The 23,032-nt window shown below is 41.8% G+C and overlaps 1 protein-coding gene across 2 annotated transcripts in view; it reads right to left on the reverse strand.

Moving 5' to 3' along the window:
* LOC146831464 (phospholipase ABHD3-like) overlaps window positions 1-23,032 on the reverse strand; it is a 455,115-nt gene that overhangs the window by 383,421 nt on the left and 48,662 nt on the right. For both annotated transcript variants that reach the window (XM_085605780.1, XM_085605779.1), the window contains exon 3: window positions 7,074-7,256. In XM_085605780.1, the coding sequence (XP_085461906.1) occupies window positions 7,074-7,256 (183 nt within the window). The remainder of the gene's footprint in view (window positions 1-7,073; window positions 7,257-23,032) is intronic.

Here is a 23,032-nt window from a genome sequence, read left to right on the forward strand (position 1 = left end):
ATTTTTGACAGAGCCATATGTCAACCTTTTAAAACATTGACAGAAACCACTGTGATTAGATAGCACTCTAATTCAGCTTTGGAGTGGAGAGTTGTTGCATGTAATATGTTTCAGGCTGTTTTACATGGTATTGATCTTCTTAAACATGTTGGTTCTTTTAAGGGTACCTCAAGTCACATGAATCACTATAGGTTTAGAGCACACGTAAAGAACAGAGATCATTTTTATTGACAATCAAGTATGCCTACTGAACTGTTGTCTTTGAATGTTAAAGCTTTAAGCTCCCAAATACAAACGTCCTAGAGTATGGATATCTATCAGCCGAGCAAAACCAAAGGGGATGATGGACGGAGTGTTGAACATTGCAAGCACTCACCCCCAGTCAACTGATCTGGGTTTAATCCATCATCATTCTTTAGCTCACTCCGCCACCCCAGTTCAGACATGGCCATATGCAAATCAGTCTGACCCTGTGCCTCATGGGAACAGTCCAGGCCGAATTGCCAACCTATGTCTTCTCTGGACCGGAAACAAGCATCCTGGGACCGGTTTCTGACTAATCAGCCGTCATCAGCCAGGCTAGCTTGAATCCAGTGGCAAAGTGAGCAATGGACCCACGTCTGGGCATACCCTGCCAATTTAGGGCGAACAAAGCAAAACCAAGGCACAGGGTCAAGAATGATTTGCGTATGCCTGGGTTCAAACTGGAATGGCATGGTGAGCAAAAAAACGATGGATTTAGGCCCAGATCTCTGTACTGGGGTGAATGTATGACATTGTTCTGCATTCTGTCCATCAACTGTTGTTTTTGCATTTGTCACCCTGAGTGGGACGGGTATGCTCAGACGTGAGTCCCGTGCTCTCCATGCCACTGGAATCAAGCTATCCTTGCTGAAGAGGGGTGAAACTCCGAAACCGGTCCTAGGATGCTTGGTTCCAGTCCAGGGAGGACCTGGCTTGGCAGTTCGGGCTGGACTGTTCCCATGAGGCACAGGGTCAAGACTGATTTGCATATGGCTGGGTTCAAACTGGAATGGCATGGTGAGCAAAAAAACGACGGATTTAGGCCCATATCTCTGTACTGGGGTGAATGTATGACATTGTTCTGCATTCTGTCCATCACCTGTGGTGTTTTTCTTTTTTTTTAGCTATCAGCCGACACAGCCTGGATTTTACTTTTGCAGGTGATCCATCTTCTTCAGTTAGACCTATTTACAATGAGATAGAACTGCTGCTCCAATTAGGTTTAGACGTCCAGTTTCTCCAGTGCAGAACGGGAAGACATACTCTGCCAATGGGGACTGGTTATATAGAAATGATCTATTCTGAGGAACTCTTGTGGGAGATATTCAATGATTCATCTGAAAACAATACCATGCAGTCATCCTGAATGATGCCCTAAGTAGGTTAATAGACGATACAAAGAAAAGAGTGTTTACTTGGGGTGATTGTAAGATAATATGGCCCTCAGATATGGACAGAACGACTGTAGGTGGAGTGGGATTAGGGGTAGGCTCAAAGGGGTTTTTCAAAATGTTTCAGGAATTGGGTTTGGAAGACTGGCAGACTCTACACCCCAATACAAGATGCTAATAATTTTGTTCCCACACGCATGGGTCTTTTACCCAAATCGACCATAACACTCAAATTGACCATAACTCACAATATGATTGATACGTTGCTGGCAGTGGAGATGAATGATATTTCAATATTGGATCATGTGCACATGGAGATCACATGAAGACAGACTTCGGATATATACCAGATTCATAGTAAACTGATTGCACATATCAGATGATGTGGCCTGAACATTTCAAGTGAGACCCACAATATGATTTCTCCGCCTTCCCAAAGCATGCGATTTTGCAATGACTTAGTTATAGGTAACTTGGGCAAGAAATTTGATTTCTTTTATCTGCCCCTAGAAGCAACACCTTATGTCGTAATTTTGGCTAACATACCTATTTTACCCACTGCAGTTACTGAACCTTGGGAATCCCTGAGAAATAGGTCTTTGAACTTGGTGAGTAATAAAGCAGGGGTACTGGGGGTCCTTTTTGATGAGGTTAAAATGGTGAGAAAAGTAAAATGGGTCAGCAGGGGGGTCTAAAATCTTACATATGGTGACTGTGTATTTCTGTCTTTTAAATCACCTAATTTAGTTGAAACTATCCTGCATAGAACAAGCTCCCTACCTGTGTCTAAACATCAAATATCTGTACTACTGTTGGCTATTTCTCTTGACCATCGATAACAGCCAACTATCCAAGCTTGTCCGCTAGACCACTATCTGTCCACGCTTCTGAATACCGTCCTACTAATTCAACTCAATCATTTTGCCATGTTAGCGACATTACTTGGTATCGATTGACTTACCACTAATCTAAGTGTGGATCTCTTACCTGGTAATGACCAAGCTAAAGAGTACGGTGGGTCTTTATTACGTTTAAATCATGTCAACAGCATGCCAAAATTCCACTCCCCCTTATACCTAAATAATATGGCTAGTTCTTCCATTATAGATTCAAGGCTCAAGGGTGTTTCAACTCAAATTAATTATAAGGCATGTGTTTGTGCTAAGGTTGACATTCCAGAATGGTTGAAGTTTGTAACTAATTTTCAGGTTCTATGTTTCCAAGAGACTGTTGAGCCTGTCCACATTAACAGTGCCTTACAATGCTGGTAGAGCTATGGGTGGTCCATGTACCTACATATCCAACAACATACCTTTTTCTAATATAACATCTGTGGTGACTAATTTGTATTTTCAAATTATTCTTCTTGATATACTGCCTCATTATCACCTTGGGCTAGTTAATTTTTATAACAATGCACCGCAGAGGGATTTACCGGTGGTTCTTGGCCAGTTGGATTTAGATCTCAGGTCCACCTGTAAGAGGGATAATGAGGTAGTCACTATACTCTGGGGTGGCAATTCTAACATACACTTGTGCCCCTTGCCATCAAAAAAGATTTGTGGTCTGAAGGACACTCCTGAAGAGGATCAATCTCGCTTTATTCATAATGACTATGGTGATAAACTGAATGGATTGTTGTTTAAATATAACTTTGCTTTTACCTACAAACTGCGTGCCGCCAGTCCTGTTTAATTGTACATTTAATGGAAGGGGTGACAACATAGTTATTGATTATATTGCATAATCTCACAGTCTTTCCACACTGTTATCTCATTTTACCACACATACCATTTCTTTGAGCAACCATGTGCCACAGAGTATAAATCTTAACTTTAGTGGTTTGATGAGCCAAATAGGGAGTGATATAGAACAAGTACCAGATAATATCAAGATAGCACCCGGTAATGGTCTGTCACTACGCTGCTCCCAAGTTAATTTGGATAATCTCCTAGAAAAGCTAGTTACCAATAAGAGAGAGGCTTTTGAGATCTGACTAAATGATGCATCTAACCCAAGTGATATTGTAAATGCTTTTCTTACCATTAATTTGGGGATCAATGAATGGTTAACAGATACTAGACACCAGTCTAGTCATAGTAGACCAGGTTGGTTCAACTCCAAATGTCCTAAGGCTCATAAGTGACTTATGGCTGCTCTCAACAAATCACCAAGGTGTACACTGGAAATGCAGATGGGTAGACTTGAATATAAACTAGTTCTAAAGGCTAGAGAAAAAGACTTAAGGGATGAAGCCTGGGAGTCTCTTATTGAAGCAAGTTCAAATAAAGACAGTATTGTTTTTTTGCTGTGTTATAAATATTCCATACTTAATATATGAGAGGGGTCCAAGATTAGAGGCCGCTATCATGGAATCCGACTGGGTGACTCACTTCTCTAAGATATATATTTAAATTTCAGCAGGGTGTCGGCAGCGCTGGCAACTGTTGATCATGTTGTCACCCCTAAGGATACCGCATGCAACCTTGACAGCCTCTCAATCTCACTAGATGATGTTAATAGAGCTATGTCTAGTAAGGGCGGAAAAGCACCGGGTCCTGACTAAATTCCCATCAACCCTTTTAAGGTAAACATTTCCTTTTGGGGCCCCATATTGATGATGGTGCTGGGGGTGTGTTGTAGTGTGGGCTTTTTGAACATTTGGTCAGAGTCAGTTATCGTTCCCATCTATGAGAAGGTTGGCCGGTCTAACCCAGCTTGTTATCAACCCATCTCACTACTGTATTCTCTGGTGAAAGTTGTTGGCTGTGTTATATTGAATATATTAAAAGAGTGGGCTGTAAATAATGAGATTCTTTCAGATCTTCAATATGGTTTCCGTAGTGGTTTTGAGACAATTGAGCAGGGATTAAATCTCAACCTTTTAGTAGGAATGAATACCTTGATTAAGAAAGGCCACATGTTTTTAGCTTTTGTTGATTCATCCAGTGCCTTTGACTATGTTATGCACAACAATTGTGGTCTATTCTTTTATCAATAAATCAAATAGGGTTAGGCACTATAGAGGGATCTGATTTTTACCAGTGTTAAGGACCCACAAGACTTCGAGACATTACTTGTATGTCTTCTACTACTGGTATTATATCCAGAAAATTGTGGTCCTATTCCCCTCAGACGTTAGAGACAACAGCAGCCCTCCAACAACCAACACCGTCACAAAGAAAAGTCAAAAAGTACTTCCAGACAAGTGAGGGTGAAAAAGGTGAGTGGGCCCCTCACGTACGCACCACCAGGGAGGCTGCTAGCCGGTTCTCGCTAGTATGCCCACGTTTCTCATCATTGGATGCCCACTCACAGAAAACAAGAAAAAGAAAACAGTGAGGGAAAGGAGGGGGAACAGCCCCTTAAAGAATATAGTTTTACTGTTCCCATCAAAAGTAGAAGAAGAAAAGAAACCCGAGTATTGCAAGGAACAACTGTTCGGTGCAATGTTTAAAATTGAGTTGAAGACTCCCGATATAATCGCCCTCTTTTATTCAGACCGGTGAGCCTACTCAAACTAAAAACACTGAATGTTATAAACCTTTATAAAGAAGGCCAACATGTTTCATTGCCACTTAACTTCGTTCTGGCAAATTCGTCAGGGCAAGGGTTTCAATCACCTCACTGGATGTATGTTTGTCTGTTGCGGGAGGGCTGTTGAATAATAAAAAACCAGAAACAGAATCAACCGTGTCCGTTCCATTAACACTTGGCATACACCAACCACCCGTGATTGTAATCACAGATACATATACAATGGTTGCTGATGTTCACAGAACACCAGAGTATTTACCATGAGGAGGCGGAGGGCATTCGTACCTGCCTCCACTATGCCACTGGTGGTACAATTAAACACTTTACCACCGCTTTTTACGGCAGCACTCTCGTCAGCTCATAAAGCACCTGTGGAAGAAGAGACGTGTATCAGAATGCATCTCACCCACTGATACGCTATGTGTGTAGTAAGTTCTTTGTCCCGACAAGGTGGCATGGTCTGAACGGGGCTGGTTTGCATACAGGCAGAGTTTGTTTGGGACACCGATCAAAATGCTGATCTCATGTTTTTTTTTAAAATGGAAGGTGTTCGGACTAAGAACGGGGCGCTTAAATTGATCAAGGTAGTCTGCTAAGGGGCAGTGCACTGCCATGTGCTAGGAGTCAGTCCCTATAATTGAATATGGGACGCCCGGATGGTGTGAGCTAGGATCCTATAATGAATGGGACTGGATGCAGAAACATTACACATAGCGTATCAGTGGGTGAGATGCATCCTGATACAGTTTCAGGAGCCCACCTCATATGCCCTCCCTCGCCCTGATGAAGGTGTAGCCCCCGTTGGGTCGTGACACCGAAACGCGCGTTGGCGTTTTTTAAGCCCACCGGGCTCCTGAAACTGTATTCACTGGCGTTCCTAAGCCTACTTGGCTGCTGAAATTCTATCCAGTGAATTTGAAAAGCTGAATTTTCATCTAATCACCTATTGTTTTTATTTTGTGTATTGATGTGATTTGATGTATGATGTTGTTTCTGAATGTGTAGTAGTATGATTGTGTTGTCTTGAGGGAGTTGTGTGGGACTGTTACCAGTGTCATCCTTATGAATTTGTAATGTTTTCAATATCCGTCTTTGTCTTGTGCTGTTATTCAATATATCTAAAAAGAGGAAAAAAATAATTTTTTGCATCTATACATGTTTTAAAAAATAAAAAATGATTTAATAAATCTAGTGACATCCTTTCTGAGTTGCCGATTGTCCTGGTTTGCCTATTTGGTTGTGAGTATTAATTGTTTGGACCCTACACCGGGCCGTGTTCCATTATCCACTTGTTGGCAGGTAATTTCCTTCTATTTAGGTTGCTTGTAGTTCCCCTGTTTTACCTGCCTTATCCTATTCCAGGTTTCCCCCTTCTTATTGGGGGATTGCTCCCTCTGACTATCTTCATGCTCCCTTCTCCCACTCGGCCCGCAGCCCTCCCACGTATATGAGGAATTACTTGACAAAAAGCAACTGTAATTCGCTTTACCACCCACATTTCTGTTAAGAGCCCTTCCTCAGCTCTATCACTCCCTACTCACGGAGTAGATATGTGCTGCATAAAACCATATATACAAATAAGTGAAGACTACACACTATTTAACTCCAAAGCCCTAATTTCGTCCTCTCTGCATTCATACTGATTTTGCACAAATAAAAATGCATTTTTTGCATATTTTCACCCTACATATGTAAATTTTTTAAATAATTAAATAAACAAATTGGTGAAAATCTGTATAGGAAAAATATGAAGAGTACTATCTACTACCAAAGAACAGGTTATGCTGGGTTTACAGATTGTCTTCTCTTCTTTCTGGGACACTCTGCGCATCAGAGAACCCATGGCCAATGGGGTTTAAAGTTCATCAGTCCTCCAGCCCTCACAGGAGGTGACAACCACAATCAATAGCACCTTTACTTGAAATTGTAATGTAGCTGTGGTCCCTTCATGCCGCATTCCCGTTTGTTTCTGATTAAAGCATGAATTTATTCAGGAAACAGTTCTATAACGTCACCAAATTCTTGACATGGTTTCATCTTTAAAAGGTGCAGAATCATGATTAACATTAATAAAGTAGGATAAACAAAACACAAACAAATAAAAAACGTTCATCCTAATACCTGTAGCCTAAGAGCTCGCTCTGATGAACCAAATGAAGTATGTAGGATTCCCGGCTGGTTCCGGTCATGCCAGGCAACAAAAGGACAGTGGGTCTTGAGACTGGATCAGGGTAAGAAGTGCTACATTCGTTTTCAAACCAATCCAGAGAAAGTTGCCCTCCATCTGCTGTCTTGATCAGCTCACTGCAAAACACAGGTCAAACAACAGTACATTGGACACCTAATCACAACCAACACAATCTTAGATTTTAGAAGTTCTGTTACATTGTAGCCAAAAAATACACATGGTTACAGTTTTCCTACACCAATAACAGCTACATTTACCTGAACGCCCCCCTCTCCCTCCAGTTTCCTTCCAGTCCAGCAGAAAATACTGTCCTCTTAAATGGGTATCCAGCTGGCATATAAATTAAACATGCTTGGATTTGCCAAGCACAAGCACTAAACATCGTTGGCAGTACAGGTTAAATCAATCGTAGGTGTTTGTTGTACATACTGTATAGTTATCCATTTAATACATGAATATGGGTTTATAGAACGTAGAATGTGGACTGTTAAGAGCACATTAATATACCACAGCAATGGAATGTAGAGGGCAGAAGCTGTCTGGGATTAATAAGCGACACTTTATGTGTCTGTATTGCTCGCTTGTAAGTCTTGCTGAATTTATCTTAAAGAATAAATACGACTTCATTATACAACAAATAAGGCTATTTGAAACATCTTTACAACAATATTATAGAAGAGATGTCACTATAAATCTCTTTTTTCAGAGACTGAGAACAGAAGTTAAACTAGGGATGACTGGGTGGCTGCATTCTCAAGTCCTAGCTCTCAAAACAACAGTCTTATACTGCTGCTTGGTTAGAGTACATATAATCACATAAAATACAGACATGGACATCTTTACAGACTTCAAACACAAGTAAGTCTCATCAGAGAAAAAAGCAAGCACGAGAGAAAGAAGAGAAAGAGACAGGTGATTGTAAGGTGTGGAAAGATGGCATTAAAGAGACAAAATGTAACACTATCAGACACAATGGTGGGGGAAGACGTTGAAGAATTATGCAAGGGAAAAGTTCTTAGCGCCTGTCCATGATGTGCACATACATTTCGAAGGGTTTGGATGCCATTCAGAATGTACATGATATGAGAAAAATCATGGGATGATGGTCCTGTTACTGGTCGAGGTTATCCACCATTCTCTCTTGTGGTCTATAACATCGTGAAAGTTTGTATGTATATGGTATTTCAATTGGCACAAACCTAACGAAGAGGCAGAGGAGCGCTGTATGTGGTCAAAGGCAAGCATAAAGTCAGCGAGTGGTAAGAGAGGTAGCTGATTTGTGAAATGTTAATGCATGATGTAGTGTTCTTTAAAGAGGAGAGCCTTCAACTCTTCTCTGAATCTTCTTCAGACAGCTTGGTGGCTGATTATACAACATAATAAAGGTACGTGGACTGTTGGGTCAATGTTTATTGGATTTTCAGCAAACATTACAATATGATTGTGCGAATGATGATTGGTATGAAAATGTCATAAGCTTCAGCAATATGCGAAAACCCAAATAAAGTTGTTAAAAAAAAAAAGGAATATGATCACATGTTAACATTTTCCTCTAAATTTGCAGCTGTGAAGAAATACTGAGGCAGGAATTGCATCAACAAGTAGCTGTGAAAGGCCTGAAAAAACATAACATTGCTTGTAGGGGTGCATAACAATATAAAACAGGACACATACTTGTGCGCCCTCCCAGGTCAACTTTAGGGGGAAATGTTTTGACAGTGGAGCTGCACAAACACCTCGGCAGGGAAAGAGTTGACATTCAGGCCTCAAAAGTGCAATGTCATTGTGGGATTCAACAAGTTAACTCTGCAGAGCATCATCAAGAATAGAATCCTGTTGGTAGTAAGGAAGCTCTGTGTGAAAGATCCTCCATGCTTCACACGTCCAGGGCTTTCAATACATTAATGAGCATGTGCAGTGAAGAGAGAATACTGTTTTTGAGATCATTGGCATGTGCACGTTTGTTGAAACATTTGCACTTAACCTAACGTTTTCATGCATTTTTGTATGCTGGCGCTCACTTATGGTGCTGTCTACTTATGATATTATAATCACCTGTAACTTTATGGATTTTTTTCCCTACACACAATGTTGACATGCAGGCCATTACCGTATATTGGAGTGAAGATGGGCAGAACTTGGTGCCACTTATCAGTGGCACCTCTTTGATTGGCAAAGAGCTGCTTGCACAATCTGCGTGGGATCCGTTCACTTGATCAAGTCACCCATATCACAAATAATATCATTTATTCACCTGATTAATGTTTTTAGTTCTAGTTAGCCCACAATGCATATTGTACAATAGTGTTGCTCTCTTTAATGGGGTCATTCCTATGTTTTATTAGATAATGACATGATAAGGATGTGGGTATGATGGCAGTGATCAGTGACCAATGCCCAATGCTGGGACCATGAAAGCAACCAATCAGATGACTTCTCAGGGACAGGATGAAGAATCTCTCCCCCATCCTTCACATAACGGACCAGAGAATCAGATGGATCAGAAAGCCCTATTCTTAAACCTGCCCCTCCAAACTCAGGTGGAATATGGCTCATGCGTGTAGTTTCTCGCACTCAGAAGAGGCTGGTATACAGAAAACAAATGGGTGGCGAACCCAAGGTGATGAATGTGGAGGGCTATCAGGTGTCAGTGAGCCACAGAGTTAGAACAGTGACAGAGACAGAGAGGGTAGAGGCTCATTATGGGACGAATTCACCAGAAACATCCGTTCGCCTACAGACCTAGACCAAGCAGATGATGAAGCCGTGAAAACTAAGACTGGCTGAGACTGGAACACAAAGCAATGAGGAAGTAAAGCCAGAGCAGTGCACTGGTGGTTGGCTGACAAAATACCAGAAGTGAGGAAGGAGGTGAAGATCCAAAAGAAGGCATGGTAGAAATTCATATAGGCAGATCAGAGGAACATATACATTATTCTGATTTGGTATATTGATATCAACCAGAGTGGACTTTACTTACATTAATCTATTTGATTTGTTATGCAAGATTAATGTTGATGAGAAATTTCATGTTTTGTACCCCTACGTTATGCATATTGAATATAATGGTTATGTTCCAAATTTAAAATCAGTGTGTGCCATGTTCTTAAGAATTATGCTTTTACGAATTACATACAAGGTTCTATTTTGATTTATTCTCTGCTGTCACTAAAGGGGCTGATCATTTGGGTAAATCACTTTAAAATATTCCCTCATTATAATTGATTACCTTGTTAGTCCTTTACCTTTCAACATAGTTTATACCCAAGCTCGCAAGGGATTATTGGGTTGCCCTTTCTTTTTTACACCTATAGGGCAATTAAGCAGTGTCCGATGGGCTGGTTTCTCAGATCAATGTGTGCGCCTGTTTTTCAGTCATTTGTGAGCCTGTTTTATGGTTTGGTGGGTCAATTGTTATGGTTTATTTTTCAAATATTATCTGAAACATTGCATGCAACAAACACAAATGCATGCACTCGCCCATACATTGGAAAATACTCATGCAGCGTGTCTTTACAAGTTCAAAACTGACCTGATTTGCAAATGTGGGCCACTTTCTTAACTGTCTGGTTCGGTAACGTGGGTTAATTTTATTTCGGTGACCGGATCTATTTTTCGTCCCGATCCAACCCTGAATACAGGAAATGTACTTGCTATGCACATGTCAAGGTAAAATGAAGCATAAGAACTACTCTGCCAAATACCTGGCCTAATCCAACACTAAAGACGTGGTAGGAGCAATGTTCCCGCATGAATAACTGCCATTCCAAATAAGATACATTAAGCTCAAGCGAAAGCTAATGGTGCAACTTATAATAGTAGCTACACTATACACACATAAAGGACATAACAGTAACCTCCTATAGCATTCTTATCATCAGAGGTGATTTCAGTTTTATTTATAAAGTTTTGTATAGCGCGAACATGACCCAGGGGGGTATCAGAGCACTGCACAGTTGAGGTAGGTAGGGTACAAAATGTGGGACAAGAGCAATCGATACACATAGGTTCAAGACGTGAGCAATAAAACGGCGTGATTCATAGCACTTAAGAACGAGTCTGGCAGGAACCATTAAATGAGAAGAAAAGGCAAAGTAAACAGTAACAGTACGATCATAGCCTGCCAACACTATTAATCACCGGATTACACACATGTAAAGAATAACGATCCGGTAAAGGGAGAAATACATTCTATAAATGCGATACAAAGATGTGTAATGGCCTGCTAATATTGTTAATCCCAGGAGTACAATCGTATAATAGACAGTCATAGCAGCAGAGAGGAGGGCAGTAATGAAGTAGCTGAGCCAAGGACTTTAAGGCAGGAACTTCAACATAAAGACTTTTTTCACTTCTTATTTTAAAGAAGTGGTGGAAGGGATTTGATGAACTTCCGGTGGAAGGGAGTTCCAAATCTTCGGGGCCATGCAAGAGAAAGCTCTGTTACTCGTTCTCTTTTTGTGGAAGAACTGTGGTTTCAGGAGTAGTGAATTAGCACTTTGAGACAGACGACCACCCCCTGATAATTCTAGTTTGTGAGCCAGATAGGTGGGGGTTTAGAAATGCAGGGCTTTGTGAGTCAAGCAAGCATTCTTTAGTTGTATTCTAGCTTTGCAAGGTAGCCAGTTTAGGGATATGTGATCATTTATTTTTGTACCAGTAATCAATCTGGCTGTGGTTTTAATGGAAGACGAAAGTGGGGCCAGGCTTTGTTTGGGGAGACCACAGAGCGTGCAACTACCATAGTCTAGCCTTGGCAATACTAGAGCTTGCACCGCCTATTTGAAGTCTTCTTGTGGAAGGAATGGTTTAAGATTCCTTAGTAATCTCATCTGGTGTTTAGCACCCTTGGTTGCATTGCTGATATGATTCTGCATGTTCAGGTGCCTGTCCAGTGATTCCTAGAGATTTAGCAGACTCAATAATGTGGGGGAAGCAGTTGAACTCTGACAGATGATGCATCCAGAGGTCAATCTTGAGGGCGTGGTTAGGGGGAGCAATGAATTCTATTTTGGAGGTGTTGAGCATGAGATAGTTTTCAGTGAGCCAGTTTTGAGTGTTCATCAGGGTGGAGTTGAGTGAAATGAGGTCTTCCGGGGAGGAAACGTTCAAATAAAGTTGGGTATCATCTGCATACATATGAAAATGAATGTTCGCGAATTTCAGTGCCTTAGCTAATGGTTCCAAGAATAAGTTGAAGAGTATGGGTGAAAGGGCGGACCCTTGTGAGACCTCCATAGAGAGTGTAGATGTCTGAAATAGAGATTGATTTACTTTGACTCTTTGAGATCTGTTGTGTAGGAAGGAAGTGAACCATTGCAAAACCACACCTGATAGACCCATCCTGTGTTGGCCTGGGAAGGTAGCTAAGACTTCTGAGGCAGGAAGTCTGATGTCCAAACTCTGAAACTTTATGGTGTAAATAGTTCTGACACACTCATTGTCTTCCCTATACCCAGAGGGGCAGGGTTATTATCTTCATTAGACTCTCAGAGAGCAGGGACAAGACTCCTTTACTGGCAACACAGTAGGATTTGATCATGCACCAGTGGGCATCGACCTTTACTAGTCCCTTTCAGAAAAGAAGCACTTTCCATGACACAGCATACTGGGGAAATTCTGAACAACCCAGTGTCCTGTAAAGAAATCAATGATCCGGTAAGGGAAGTTTAAGAAATTAATAGAAAGAGAGAGACCTCAGTGCAAAGGCGAGCAAATGGTCTGAGTTCCAGGAGGTGTTAAGAATCCGCTTTTTGCTGTGGCATCACAGATTAAAAGCATAAAGAGAATAACTTCATAAGGGACTGTCCCAACTCAAAAACAGGACAAATTAGAGTGATGGGACAAATCAATAACAATGCTAACAAGACACAGAAATCGCTGATCAAATCAAAAGAACTCTTTCACAAGAATGGAAGTCGAATCAAATACCGGCACAAATATGAAAGGCAAAAAGGAAGAGTTTAAAAGAAAATAGATAAAGAAAGAGCGACTTAATACATTTTCTAGGAGACTCTTCATTTCCACAGACAAAAGAGGTAAGGGGCAAGCAGATCTTCAACGAAATTTCATTTGTCCTCAGCTCACACGCTATCAGGCTGAAGCCTTAGAAAGCCCAATAATTGAGCAGGAGGTAAAATTAACAACTAATCACCCTCACCTAAAAAGTTACGAGGGTCTAATGTCCTGACAAAACAAATCTAGAAAACGTTCATGGGCGTTTAAGGAGCGCGTCTGGAAGAATTTAAATGCCTTAGTCCGTCTTAGTGTAACTAGTACCTGCTACTGTACTGTTTTTATGCTCATTCTAACTTGGCCGACCGGATGTGCCAATCTGTCACACAAAAGGCTTGAAAGTTTGAAAGCCACCCTGCTCAGACAAAAAAACTATGTACATTTGTATTACTCAGGAAAGCCATCCACTATCTCTTATAAGCTCAAGAAGGACCCTCTTGGGGGGAACTTTGCCAGTTGATCGATACTAAAACTGTGTGTAATGGGGTGTATATTTGGGTTCTGCCTTGTATCGGAGAGCCCTGCTCCACTGGTGATCGATGGGTCATCCCTTATTCAGTGTTCTCTGTGATTCACATACTATTGATTTGACTGCAATAAACACTTTGAAGCTCAACCAAAAATGAGAGACAGAGTTTTTTCCATACTTCATAACCTGCTCCATTTGTTAGGTAGCATCACTAATTCCTTCCTGGAGGCTGGCATTTTGGTACTAGTTAAACATAAGTAAGATTTGATGGTCTGCAAGTTCGGGTTCTAACTTGGAGACTACCCACCAGTTTGTTGCTGGGTGTTGCATTCAGGAGTTGGAATGAGAGTGACGGTGGTGGCAAGGGAATTTGCAACAGGTATGACTGTAGGGAGCTGCTCTCCTTATTTCAGAAAAATTCTGAAAACTAGTTTGTTTAGTAGGTAGGCTCCTTAAGAACATCGCCAAGAAACCCATCTGGGTAGTCTGTACTCCAGAGATGATTTAGTAAATGAGTCAGTAAGTCAGGCCTTAGAAAAAAACATGAAAGGGACGTCATGCATGGAGAAGATGGTATAGCATATTCTGAGAAGCAACTGCTGAAGGACCATGTGTCTACTATGTGCACGATGGTTACTTTATTGGAAAGGTTGGAGAAGTTCCAACTGGCTTTTGTACTTTAATTATAGCTCATTTATTATCTACATAGTGCATGGTCATTACAAAGCATCATGACCATTTACTGATAACAGCTACTCAGAGAGAGAGAGAGAGAGAGAGAGAGAGAGAGAGAGAGAGAGAGAGAGAGAGAGAGAGAGAGAGAGAGAGAGAGAGAGAGAGAGAGAGAGAGAGAGAGAGAGAGAGGGAGAGAGAAAGAGAGAGACCGATCAATCGATCGGAAAACCTGCAGAGATACAGAGAGAGAGAGAGAGAGAGAGATCGATCAATCGATCGGGAAAACTGCTACCCTGGCTCTTAGGAAAGCAGGACCCACAATCACACATTACAGCAATTAAAAATGTCTGGTGATTTATGGTACATATGTTGGAGGACATTAATCAGGGATTTTGCAAATTTACGACAGTCTGGTATTCCCCCTGGCCTTCTCAAAGAACTAGTAACACTGACGGACTGTTAGAAGACTGCTCACTGCCCAGAAGACTGACTAAAGATACAAATCATATATATTGCTGACTAAGGAAGAAATTCTAGTGTCGATTGGAGATATAATTATGGGCGAAACACTAGATAGTGATTGCCATAATGTGGAAGTTCTCAGCAAAAAGGAGTATATACTAGCAGATAGACTACTGCTAGCACTTGAAGCTTTGGAAAAGGGACTTGCTAGAATCCATGAGCGAGGCAAAGGTAGTTATGACCCACAAACCATGGTGTTGCTCCGCTGATTACAAGGCATACTGTCCACTCACAATAGTGAGCATAGATAACTGCAAATCTGATAAACCTCTGGTCAATCTGCTGCAACAGGTGATCACATGTTTAATACTCCTGGGCCAGTGTTTTCATGACACACACATGACACACACAAACACAGAACAGAAACTGCACAAGCTATCTCATATCATGTAAGAGGTCATGGACAGAAAAGAGGTATTTGTTCTGGTTTGGGATGTCAAAAAGGCATAAGACCTCTTTTAGGTGTTGTGTAAATTTAATGCTGGCCCATAATTCATAGGTTGAGTAAAGCTGCTGTACATTAAGCCACTGGTCACAGTCAGAACTAACTCCACACTATCAGACCAAATGTGCTTGTGCCGCAACACGAGGCAAGATTATCACCAATCAGATCGGCCTTTGTGCCAGAGCCCTTAGCTTGTGTCTTGAGAAAGAAAAATTAAAGGTTCCGGTACTAAGACAAGACGCATAGAGCATTAGATCTTGCTTTCAAGGATGATATGCTGGTTTTCATGCTTTACCCAGCATGTTTCATGGATATACTGCTGGAACACGTGGAAAGGATTGGCTCAATATCCGGCCAAAAGGTGAACTGGTATAAACCAGTTGTTTTCACAATGAGTTCTTTTGAATACTTAGACACTTGTGTACTTCCGGTTCTACCTATGAGATAAGTGGGTTCAATCTGTTTCTAGGACCAGGAACTTGGAGGCTTGGAGAAGATCACTGAACATAGACTAATGTACAGACTTAGAAATTCAGTGGCTTTTTCAATGATACTACCTCTATCAATAACATTTCCTCTTTCACCAATGCTTGTTTGTAAAACATTGTTTAAATAAAAGTAAATGAAAAAAAATCAAAATACTGGAGGAAAAGCAAATACATCTTAAGGTATGTCAAAACTGTTTAGTGAATTCAATATTTTCAATCTTTATGAATGACATTGTTTTTTTATCCAAATACTTTTCACTCAGGAAGCTCTAGACAGGATTTTAAAAGAATAAGGAAGTATGGAAGTATCTGAACATAAAGGAAAACACTTGCCAAATAGTAAGATACTCTCCATAGAACTCAGAACTACAACAAATGCAGCAAAACACCACACCTTTGTGGCAACAAAGGCAGAGGGACGCCCTGGTGATGGCGAAGTGTACTACAATTCTCATCAAGCACACTGCTAGTGGGCTACATGATCAGGATGGAATGGTGTTGAGTTTATGGATTTTTAACGCATTTGCTTCCTTGTGTACTTCGAATAAAACACGTGAAAATAATTGAAAAAATACAATTAAATATGTGCACTGATTGTCTTTCTTAGAGCAGATAGTGCGTCCATCTAGCGTGACCCAGTGTTTGTAACATTAGACCTCTGATCTCGGTAATTTTGGGAGTCAAGATTTACAGGAAGGTGGAGCGGGCTGCTCAAAACAAAATATTTCCTCCATGTCAGGTTTGCCTGCATTTGGCGAACGCCACACAACGGCGCAGCAACATGTTTTCTGAAACACACCTAGGATTAACTGGGAGTTTAATCCTTCGCTCTCTTACGGCTGGACACTGACAGGGCCTCTAACATAAATAACAAAAGGATGTTCCTATAGTTCCTCAGAAAAGGAGTGGTGTCAGCATGAAGGTTAACGTGGGTTAGAAGCGCCGTGTAGACCCGGTTGGAAATCCATATGTCGGATTTGAATGCCCTCACACACCCTTTCAGGTGTCATGCTTCATTTGGGCTGCTCCTCGTCGGGCCGGCGGTGCAATGCCCGACGGGCTCCCTAAAAGGGGCACTTTAGCGGAGATCTTTAATCCGACTGCCGTATTGGTGAAGTGCGGCTGTGGGGCCCGATTAATGTAGATATGAGGTAGTGAGGTTAAAAAAGAGGTAAGGAGTGCCTAGTGAAAGCAAGTTTTATTCTGATGGCCTCCTACCTAAGATTAAAAGCGTGTGTACATAGCACTTATTCGGGTGTAATGTCCCTTATTAAAGTGGCATGTTGTTGTCAGAAGTTGGTCAACATGTTTCTCGCCTAGAGTAACTATACTCGCGATTCTTCAGGACCTTATCAGAAAAAATATATCTACATTTATGAACCTATTCAGGTTAGAGTTGTAAATAGTCTACGTAGTCAGACTCAATACCTGTTGGGGTAAGGAACTACCCTAATCGGTCATTAGCCTGACATCAACAGTACTCGGTGGACTGTACATGAGTGCGAATTCCTCAAAGTTATAGACCGGACTCGGTGGAGAGGGTAGGTCGACTCACGCTACATGAGAAGAAGCAATTTCTACAACTTTGAGGAATTCGCACTCATGTACAGTCCACCGAGTACTGTTGATGTCAGGCTAATGACCGATTGGGGTAGTTCCTGACCCCAACAGGTATTGAGTCTGAATACTTAGACTATTTACAACTCTAACCTGAATAGGTTCATAAATGTAGATATTTTTTCTGATAAGGTCCTGAAGAATCGCGAGTATAGTTACTCTAGGCGAGAAACATGTTGACCAACTTCTGACAACCACATGCCACTTTAATAAGGGACATTGCACCCAAATAAGTGCTATGTACACACGCTTTTAATCTTAGGTAGGAGGCCATCAGAATAAAACTTGCTTTCACTAGGCACTCCTTACCTCTTTTTTAACCTCACTACGTCATATCTACATTAATCGGGCCCCACACCCGCACTTCACCAATACGGCAGTCGGATTAAAGATCTCCGCTAAAGTGCCCCTTTTAGGGAGCCCGTCGGGCATTGCACCGCCGGCCCGACGAGGAGCAGCCCAAATGATGAAGCATGACACCTGAAAGGGTGTGTGAGGGCATTCAAAACCGACATATGGATTTCCAACCGGGTCTACACGGCGCTTCTAACCCACGTTAACCTTCATGCTGACACCACTACTTTTCTGAGGAACTATAGGAACATCCTTTTGTTATTATTGTACTAGGGGCCTTTGTTCCGACTGGAACTCCCACTCAGTCACAAGTGGAAAACGGCCTCTTCAGTCCCTCTTTTTGCATTCTAGGGCTTTTAACATTCCATAGAACCTGAGCATTCCCTAAGCAAATGAGTACTTCCCAAACCATGAATAATTTGCCCTATAATTTCAAGATTTCAGCAATGAAAGTTCTCTTTTATCACACAGTTCTTGTTTTAAACAAATTAACAGACTCATATCTTTATCTTAAACAATACTGTGTGACAGGGCAAGATTAAATTGAGAAGCATCCAGTTACTTCACATTTACCACTGCAAAGGTGATAAAATCACATCATTCAAAAAGAAAACACTGCAAAAAAAGATGCAAACACTCTGCGCCTTGATTAACTTGTGAATTGTGTGACCTGGATAAGGGAGTTTAAAACATGGTTTTACATTTGTCCATTTGACCGTTTTGGGAGACCATGGTTATATCATCTCCCCTCCTTGTACTTCACTTTTCCCAGGTTTCCATAATTATTGTAACAAGTTACATATTGCGGTGCTACTGCCGTCATTCAGTAGGAGCACCCTCACAGCTAAGCTAGTGGCAAGTGGCTACCAGGGGTGGGCGACCAATGAATTAATGGATGGGTCGGAAGCAATCAAGAGCAGGAGAGGAAGCAATGGATAGGAGAAAGAGTAATTATAAACACAGAATAAAGACGCTTAATGTTATGTTATAGAAAATCTTCAAAAGCGCATGTTCACCAAAAGGTTTCATGGCGCTGAGAGCACTAGCAGTAGGGAGAAGTTGTAGATTAGTCATAAAATTGTCTAAAAAGCCATGTTTTTTGCAGAGTTCTGAATTTCTCATAAGAGGTTGCTGATCTTATGTTATCTAGAAGAGAGTTCCAAGCACTGGGAGCCAACACAGTAAAATTGGTTCCCACCAGCCTTTGCCTATAGAATATGGGAACCTCTAGGAGATTGAAATGTGCTGATCTGAGTTTAAGCCTCTAAATATAGTTCATTATTCTCCAAGAGACAAAAGTGGGGCTTTTATTCTGCCGGATTTTAAAGATCGTGCAGCTTGTTTTAAACAAGGTTCTTTGTACAATTGGCAGCCAGTGCAGTTTCTGTAGCAATGGTGTAGTGTGGCAGTGTCTTGGCTGTTGATATACCAATCTGGCTGTAGGATTCTGAACAAGCTGCAGTCTTTAGCTCAGGCCCTTTGGGAGGCCCAGGTAAAGGGCGTTAGCATAGTCAATGCAGGACATCACAAGTGCGAGTACAATCTGGATGATGGCTTCAGTTTTTACGGAGTGACTGCTGAAATCTGGGATTTCACTGAAAGGACTTCATCGACAAGTACGCAGAGGCTCTTGAACGCCTTTTTAGGAGTAGGAGGGGGACTCAACTTCTGAGGCCAAAAGAAGGGACTCCAGCAGTGTAGTTTGTTTGTGAACATCATCAACTCGGTTTTACCCGAGTTCAACTTAATTTGGTGACTGTTCATCCAGTCCCCAACGAAGATCATGGTGCTCTGGAAGAATGCTCTTGAGTCTGGAGTATCCATGAGGTTAAATAGTAGCTGCATGTCATCAACATATTTGTATATTTTTACTTTACGCCTTTGTAGGATCTTAACCAAAGTGTGGATATAAAGATTGAAAAGGATGGGGGATAGAGAGGAGTCCTGAGGCACTCCACAACTGAGCTTATCTTTAGAGGAACAAAAGGAGGAGAGGTGAACCGTTTGTGAGCGGTACAATAGGAAAGACTTTATCCATTCGCAGCCATGCAGGCAGGTGGCCTTGACACAGTCGAAAATAATGTCAGAATCCACTGTGTCGAAGGCAGCCAATAGATCCAGGGGAACCAGCGCATGGGCCTGGCCTTTATCCACCTCATGTCATCTACTATGGAAAGAATTACAGATTCCGTAGAGTGGAAGGGCCGAAAGCCCGCATGATGTGAGTCTAGAAATGATGAGCCTTCGATGAAAGAAGAGAGATGATGGGCGATGTGAGCTTCCAGGTCTTTGGATAGGTAGGTGATTAGGGAGATTGGACGGTAATTCTTTAAAATATAGGGATCATCTCCAACTTTTTTAGGAGAGGCAAAACCATGCCCTGGCACAGGGATAAGTTAAGTATAGCCCTCGGCAATTCAGGACAGTTAGAGAAAATGGCTTTTTGAATCAAGGGGGGCAAATGTTATTGGGAGAATCAGATTTGACCTTCATTAGCAACTTTGACTGATTATCTCTAGTGATTAGAGGGAAAGCATTTAGATGAAGGGGATTCCTATCTTCCAAAGGAGTGGGGCTGATGGGGGAGCTAGGACAGATGCTGTCTTTGATTATCCTAATCTTTTCGATGAAGAAAGAATTCAATTAATCATAGAAAGCTTGTGTGGGGGCCACCAAGATGTTTAGGTGGTCCGGGTTGAATAATTCTGAGACTTTTTTTAATATTACTTTATTTTTATTTACAGAAATTATTACTTTATTTGAGAAGTTGGTTGCTTTGGCTTCCCAAATTACTTTTTTGTAGGACTTGCCGAAACAGAGTAGACATGCACTCATCAAAGTACCTTACAGAACGTGAATTGGTGCTTGTACTGTCATTTTCTAATGCCTCATGTTCGCTACAAATGACCCTTGACTTTGCAATGGATAAAAAGCAGCCCACTTGTACCCCTTTGTTTTTAAATGTGGCATTAGAGATAGTTTGTTGTATTTTTCTGCCAGCATGATATTGATCGATGCACCACTGTCTATAATGGAAGTTGTCAGGAAGCCATTCAACTTTAGCATGATCTTAAGACATCAGCCAAAGGAGTTGGGTTGCTTCATGTGGCAATCTCTCTTTGACTTGTGTTCATTGCAAGCAGTCACTCATACATGTGCATGTTTTTCTGCAGTCGATCACCATTGCACACCCATTGTGTTCAATGTCGGTCGACGATGATGCTGAAGAAATTTTGGGAGACGACTTTGATAATGATTGACTTCCTTTAGTCTCTCCTTGCCTCAATTGATGTTGCTGTTTGGAATTGTGGGCATGGCTAGAATGATTCTGGATCTTTCTAGTGCCCATTTTCTCATCTTGTTGTGACGCACTTAGTTTCTCTTTTGCTTTGACAAAATTTCTTTTTTCTCCCACAGCCTTTGCATATCTGTCGAATAGCGGGGCATTTACCTTTGTGTGGAAAAGAGCGTCCACATCGAAAACATGATTTCTTTTTCTTCAGAGACCTTACCTTCTGGGCCTCCATTCTTTGTTTCTGCTAACTCTTAATGATATATGCTGATTCGTTCTGGGTCGTTACAGCTTCCATATCAGCAGACTGTCGATGTGCACATTCCTCAGCTCTCACAATCATGAGTACCATTTCTAGACTGAGCGTCTCTCTCAGAATGCGTATCTGAATGATCGGAGAGGCACCCCTCAATTACTTTAAGACGCATGGCTTCTTCATCATTGAATCCACCTAATTTGCAATGCTTGATGAGGGTATCAAGTCTTTCAATTATTTCATGCATCATTTCACTAACTTGCTGTCATGCCTGGTTGAAAATGTATCTTTCATAGTCTACATCACGGGTACTCATAGTACGGCCCGCGGGCCGCTGGCGGCCCGCCCGGCCTTCATCGGCGGCCCGCGGACCCTTGCATACACATTCATACAGTATGCAAATTCCTTCCTGTAAACAGAGAAGATGTCCGCAGGAGCATACGTAGTGAATACGGATTCAATACGTATTCACAACGTTTGCTCCTGCGACCATCTTCTCTGCTTATCTCGCCTCTGATTGGCCTGGGCCGCTGAGACGTGACGTGACGTCTCACACGGCACCCGGCGCGAAGCACAAGCCCTTTAAAAGTCAGCTGTAACTAGCGCTTTTACAGCTGACTTTTAAAGGACCTTTGAAGAAGCTTCCTGTGTCCGTGGCGACGTCGACCTCCTCGCAGCCCACAGCTCCGATGCATGCTGCTGAGGTCGGGTGTAACAGACTTCGATGCATGCTGCTGAGGTCGGGTGTAACAGACTTCGATGCTGCTGAGGTCCGGTGTAACAGCCTCCGATGCTGTTGAGGTCGGGTGTTACCCGACCGGGTGTCACCAGGTCAGGTGCTGTTGAGGTTGGGCGCAGAGGGAGACATCTCTGTCGTAAGTTAAAGAGTTAAACTGTTGTTAAATTTCTGCGCTATCAACCCTTTTAACCACCCTCATGCACAATGCAAGGACCCAGAGGAGCGAAGCAGTATCAATAAAAACATGCTATGACATTTTGTCATTGCTCTGTTAGATGTTTACGATGAATAGGACCCAAATTAAAGGTTCTAGTCAGTGGAAATTGCAGTGGTCATAAAACTTTCTCCACAGCTCCAGTACCTGGGAAACACAAAGTATTGTTCAAGCAGAGGGAGATTTAATATTAGTTATTTTATATTCCATATAATGATTGTTCAAAGAACCCTTTTTTATCAATTGGGTCACAGCAGCAGAAGTGCATTTAAAAACCACAACAGTATACTGCAGCTCAGATTTCAGAATGTCCCCTTCTTTGATCATTTATGTGAGAGTTGGCATCTTTTGTAACACAATTCATGGGATATTTATTTTTGAATTTCTGGATGTGATTGAGGGAGAACAAGTAGAAGAGCTCTTTTTCAATGGATGCAATCGTTCCTGTCTTTGCCTTTCATTGCTTTCTTGCCCAAATTTGTTTAAAGATGGGCACACCATTAGCTGGGTATAAGATTGTAGGCAAGGCATGGTTGGAGAGCGTGCAGAATGAACTCCTTGCACCTTTCAGGTATCTTGGCTGTGGAATTATGTGGTATTACAGGCAGATAGATCTCCGGATACCCTGCTGTGTGCATCTATGTTTCACGGAAAGTTACTTTGGTATCCATGGCCCTGTGTGTGCGCAGGTTTGGGAAGGCAGGACATTGAGAGCTTTGCAGAAGACTCCGATGCTGCTGAGGTCGGGTGTAACAGACTCCGATGCAGTACCAAAGCTCAGATACCGAGCAGCATTGGAGAGGCAC

The sequence above is a fragment of the Triturus cristatus genome, chromosome 5_1 (genome assembly GCF_964204655.1).
Source record: "Triturus cristatus chromosome 5_1, aTriCri1.1, whole genome shotgun sequence".
Classification (NCBI taxonomy): domain Eukaryota; kingdom Metazoa; phylum Chordata; class Amphibia; order Caudata; family Salamandridae; genus Triturus; species Triturus cristatus.